Source organism: Physella acuta, unplaced genomic scaffold, assembly GCF_028476545.2.
Source record: "Physella acuta isolate Inbredline_101_S28 unplaced genomic scaffold, ASM2847654v3 ptg001288l, whole genome shotgun sequence".
Classification (NCBI taxonomy): domain Eukaryota; kingdom Metazoa; phylum Mollusca; class Gastropoda; family Physidae; genus Physella; species Physella acuta.
This window is the reverse complement of record NW_026732803.1, coordinates 44026-49797: the sequence shown is the minus strand read 5'-3', so window position 1 is coordinate 49797 and position 5772 is coordinate 44026. Positions and strand designations below refer to the sequence as shown.

The window sequence follows — 5772 nt, the reverse complement described above, 5'->3', positions numbered from 1 at the left end:
TTGACCCAAGATCCAACGGCCTATCCAAAATATTATTACAAGGGACTGTGCTAGGAGGGAGAAGAAGGGGAAGACAGAAGTAACCAATACGGCTGAGGACCGAAATGGATGACGGTGAATTATACGGTCAAACCAATTAGGGTAAAAGATGATGATGGTGATATATATATATATATATATATATATATATATATATATATATATATATATATATATATATATATATATATATATATATATATATATATATATAATTGGGTGTTGAGTTAGGTACCCATCAGAGCTGGGTGGACTCAGGGCCGTTCTACTCACTTGGACGCGGATTTGCTAATTTGCTCTACCGCTTAGGCCACTCCGTCCCTCCATATAAGTGCATACACACATACATATAGCGCCCTGAGTTTTGTATACATTTTTCTAATTTCAGGGAATTAAAAAAAAAAACCTCAATTATTCATTCGATAATAGCCCAGTGAGTCATAATGAAAAATGTTATACACCTGATTAAACAGACAGCCGCACCAACAAGCAGGTTGTAAGTTCGGGTAAGTTTAGGTTGAAAATAAGATACGAGCTAGCTAGTGTAAAACTGTACTTAAATAACGTGGGTTGAGATTTATTTGCAAGGCGCAAGGAAATAATGTTGACATTTATGTATGAATATTTTCCCACCGTGAACCCCTGACCTTGCTGCAGTTTAAATAATGTAGTTAGTTTTGAGGTTTGGTAATGATGGTAACATCCGATGTTTGAATAAGATCTAGCTATCTTTAATTTGTGATAGCTGAGTTAAGGGTAAAAAGATGGGGCTCGCGTGTAACCTTTGACCTCGTGTGTTCACCTGTGACCTCGGGGAGTTGGGCCTACCTGGTTGGGCGCTCGTAGGGAAAAGGTGGGTGGTCGTCTTATGGGGGTCGGTGAGAGATGGGGTCGGTCGTCTTATGGGGGTCGGTGAGAGATGGGGTCGGTCGTCTTATGGGGGTCGGTGAGAGATGGGGTCGGTCGTCTTATGGGTGTCGGTGAGAGGTGGGTGGTCGTCTTATGGGTGGGGGTTGGTAGGTGAAAGGTGGGTGATCGTCTTATGGGGGGGGGGTCGGTGAGAGGTGGGGGTGATCGTCTATGGGGGTCGGAAGAAGCTAGGCGGGTGGTGGACACTGGTGAGGCAAGGGGGAGGGAGGGGGCCTTATATACATTTTTAACAAAGACAACAGAATTCTGACTAGCTAATTCTAACTCAAAATTTCGAGTTTTAAAATGAATACAAGTATCGTAAATTGATTTGTTCAAATGTACGCACATTTGTACAGCTGTATGCTGTTTCTTATGTCAGTACTGTTGTATGTTTGTTTCATATGCCAGTAGGGTTTCATATATTAGTAGGGTTATATGTGCAGTGTTTTCTTCCAGACATTTTTCTTCGGGGGGGCACTTGAAATTTTCGGGGGGGGCGGTAGACTTTCTTCGGGGGGGGGGGCGGACACTGTTAAAAGTATATATTTTCTATATAAATTATATGAATTTCATTTCGTTCGGGGGGCTTCGCCCCCCCCCCTCAAAGAGATGCCTGGAAGAAACTCTGTTTATGTGTCATTACTGATGTATGCTTGTTTCATATGCCAGTACTGGTGTATGCTTGTTTTATGTCCGTACTGCTGTATGTTAGTTTTAGTTTATATGTCAGTACTGGTGTATGCTAGTTTCATATGTCAGTACTGGTGTATGCTTGTTTCATATGTTAGTACTGATGTAGGCCTATGTTTGTTTCATATGTCAGTACTGGTGTATGCTAATTTCAAATGTCAGTACTGGTGTATGCTTGTTTCATATGTCAGTACCGCTCAATGCATGTTAACATACGCCGGTACAATATGCTGTTTTCACATCTACATGTTTTACGTATGCTGGTATTAATTTATATGTGTTTCATATGTAAATCCAATATATACGCCAACATCAGGACCACATATGATTTTGTGTCTTTTCTGTCATAAATACACTTTCCTTTTTTATACTCAGCAAAATAAATTAACTTAACGTATGTGCAATAACTGGGACGATTTGCAAATTTAAGTTCCAATTAGTGCTTTCACATTATATTTAACTATTTACCTTTACAGACTTACATACTTACATAAAATAGGGTATCGTTCGCTTTTTCTGGTAGGCTGAAAGCAATATAGGTCTAATTGTAAGCATAAAGAATGATGTTAAGAGTGTGTGTGTGTGTGTGTGGCGGGGGGGGGGGGGTTGTAACCTACTAGACCAAACATCTTGGATTTTATCTGTTATTAAAAAAAAAATATCAAGCACTTTTAAAATAAGAACTGACATTAACAAAACGTAACTGAGAGTAACAACATATCATTTATTGCAAATTTATTTTTCATCGTATAAAAACAATTAATGTTTATATTCCAAACAACGAAAAATGTTCAACAAGATAGAAGCAATGCTTGGGTTTACAATTGTAAAAGTAAATAGTTCCTTCGTTTCAACATAATTTCAAACAGATATATACAAAAATCTCAAGTTAAATTAACAATTGGGAATATGTGATCCAAATATATTGGCTCTACTGAGGCGTGGAGTTTAAAAATAACCATTGACCTAGATAGGAGTAGGTTAGAGTGTTTTGTCAGTCTTAATATGGAGGTGTGTAGGGCCAATATCTACACATGTGTTAGCGATAAGAGGCTACATAACGTGTGTATATAAAGCTGTATTTTAATTGTCGTGGTGTATTGTGGTACTTAAGACATAGTAAGAGTGATGAGGTGCTTTGTTTTTGTTGATACACCCCTGGGTTGGAGGTGTGAACTACAGACATCTGATAAGAAGGTGGTCCAATGGCCAATACAGAGAAAGGTTTTTGTTTTTTAAAATCTAAGGAGGGTGCTTTAAAAGAACGCTGGAGGGATGTTTATAAAACATCTAGAGGGGTGAATTCAACGCCATTGAAAAGAGTGTATTCAACACCGATAAAAGGGTTATCGAACACCCCTAGAAAGTCGTCTCGAAATAAGATACAATGTGGTGTTAGTGTTGGATATTAGGGGTTGACGTGTACTGGATACCCCTGTTTGATATATTTCAACGGTGTGGGGTGTATAGAAACCTCAGAAAGTGGGGGGTGTATACCAAAATAAACCCATATGATTAGCTGTTAAGCTTTGGGCATGGTGTGTTGATGGTGTGAACACAGGACACCTCTGGTGATTTTAGTGTGTCACCACTTGAAACCCCTTGTGTCTCAGTCAAGACAACTATAACAAGACTGTCTTGTCTATCAGAAGATCCCCACAAAGTTTGATTACAGTGACTAATTCAGTCAGAGAAAATATATAGCTGGACCATATGTACCAGTGACTAGCTAGTTATTTATAGTAACAATAAGCCGCTTTTGTTCCTGAGTCATACAAAGGGTAATTTCTACGCTAAAACGGGACTAGTCCTCTGTGAACTGAATGCATTAAATCAATACAGATAGATAAATATTAACGGTATTTCCCTGCTAAAACCCGAGACAGGAATAGAGCTGTGTTTTAGGTTCCGTTTAAATTTAATTAAGGTGATGAGATTAAGGTGCCTATATACATTACAGGCGAAGCAGGTTCTAAATATAGATGTATTATTTGTCTCAGGTTTTACAGTTAACGTGACAAATAAAACGTACAATAAATCATATTGACAATATGAATACCCGGTTCTTCAGATCAAAGGCTATGTACAATAACATGAGATAGGTTACATTATTGAAAGGTTTACGGTAATGTCTTTATGGCAGGTGCATGTAGCCTATCATTGAAAGTTTTACGGTAATGTCTTTATGGCATTTTGTGTCGCCAACCGTTGAAAGTTTTACGGTAATGTCTTTATGGCATTTTGTGTAACCAGCCATTGAAAGTTTTACGGTAATGTCTTAGTGCAGATGTGAGTACAGATGTTTCTCCCTTCACCACTGACTATCCTCGTCTGCACATTCCGGAAGCGCCGCCATTTGCAGGACTGGTCTGGACAGTTTCTCTGGAACATTCCGAATCTGTCGTGGGGAGGATATGACATTTTCGATGCAGGACTCGGGCAAGCTAGACAGGATGTGACGTATGTTGCTCAGCTGTCTGTGGCAGTGTGTCGTCTTCTGGAGCGTGTCGCACGAGAAGGCGTGGACCCAGTCACGTGCCGTCTCCGGGCTGTTGGCCTCGAATTGGAAAGTTCTGCCCTCAGCCCCGTCGACAACCAGGGAGAAATGAGCCGGGTTGGCGGGTGAATAACTCACCCGTGTGTTCTTTAGTTTAAGGTACAGCGTGGGCCACGAGCTGTGTCGTCTGGTGTGGGCTATGGTAGCGAAACGGTGAAAACTTTTCTGGTATATTTTTACAATCACCGGGCATCGCAGAGCGGGTTCTGGACTCCCAGGAGTATTGTCACGTGATTTGGTGAGACCGGCTTTCTCTATCAAGACCAGAGAACCGGATTTGATCTCGGCGGAGTTATGGTTCGACTCCGGGTTGAAGTCTTTAAACGAGACGTCTGTCGATGGAGAAAACGAGGGCGAGTGAGCAGGCGGGTTGTTAAATTCCGGCAGGCGCGTGAGTCTCAGAGGGCTGGAATCGTAGGAATTCTGGTTGACGTGGGCGCAGTTATTGTTCGTGTTGTCGCCACATGATCTGTGGTGTTTATCATGACTGACCAACACGGTGTCACAATTTGAAATGTTTATATCACCATTAGACCCATTGTCGTTTTCTGTCTCCTCGGATATAACGTAACATGTGTTAGAAATAGGTCTCCGGTTCTGAAGGTTCGAGTACGACACAGTCGCATCTGGGAAATCCAACAATTCCATTTTAGGGTACACGTCGAGTTTAGTCAGGCCCATGATATATTGGTGGCCTGTTTTCATTCTACACCGAGATCACAATTCAAGTCAACAAAATAAAAAATAGTTCAAATTCACAAATAATGTAACACTGTATGAAGTCCAAAAATATGGAGGCAGAATCCTAGTAAATTCTGTCATCACAATTTGAAACACAGAATATATACTCGTGGTCAACTGCGATGATTGTTATGAATATTTGATGGTTTTTCCTCTATGATACATCAGTCCAATGGTATTTAAACGTATGAAAAATTCCTTAAAAATCGAACAAGTAAGCTTATTACACACATGAAGAATTTAAGTCGTGTTCACAATCGCGACTTAGGTAGTTTCTCATTCACTGCATGTAGCTCTACCTGTACTGGACGGTTGAGGATTTGGTTTGAAATGACTCAAGTCCGGGTTAATATAGCTCTCCACGGCATAAACACAACAAAAAACATCAGGCGCTTATCTCATAACTACAGGAAACATGCGTTGTTTTGTTGGCCGTCCCGCCGAGTTCAAGTCACCGCGCAGCGCGCGAGGTCCTCGTGCGTTTGTTTACCCGAGTACAGCGCTCCTTGGCCTGACATGCGCAGACGCGGGGTCGTCTGATCTTCCCTGCCCCCCTCCTTGTCACACGATTTGTAACACGTACCGCCCGAGACGTGTACGTGGGCAGTGTGTGGTTTGATTTATGTAACAATCCCTTACACCTATTCCCACAGCCTTTGGGGGACAGCGTTATACTTTTGTAAAAGAGGAGCGTATAATACAGATGGCATCAAGTATCAAGGGGGCGTGGAAAGTGTTTGTTTAGCTAGTCTTATATCGGAGTTTAGTCCAGTGTGTGGTATAGACATTTTGTTCTGGGAATGGGAGAGGGGGGGGGGCATTTAATAGGTGTA

The 5772-nt window shown here is 41.2% G+C and overlaps 1 protein-coding gene across 1 annotated transcript; it reads right to left on the bottom strand.

Moving 5' to 3' along the window:
- Window positions 1–3171: 3171 nt before the first annotated feature.
- Window positions 3172–5385, bottom strand: LOC131958072 (uncharacterized). The gene has a single exon (XM_059322981.1). It carries the CDS (start codon window positions 4901–4903, stop codon window positions 3953–3955), a length of 951 nt encoding a protein of 316 aa, XP_059178964.1. The 5' UTR covers window positions 4904–5385; the 3' UTR covers window positions 3172–3952.
- Window positions 5386–5772: the final 387 nt, after the last annotated feature.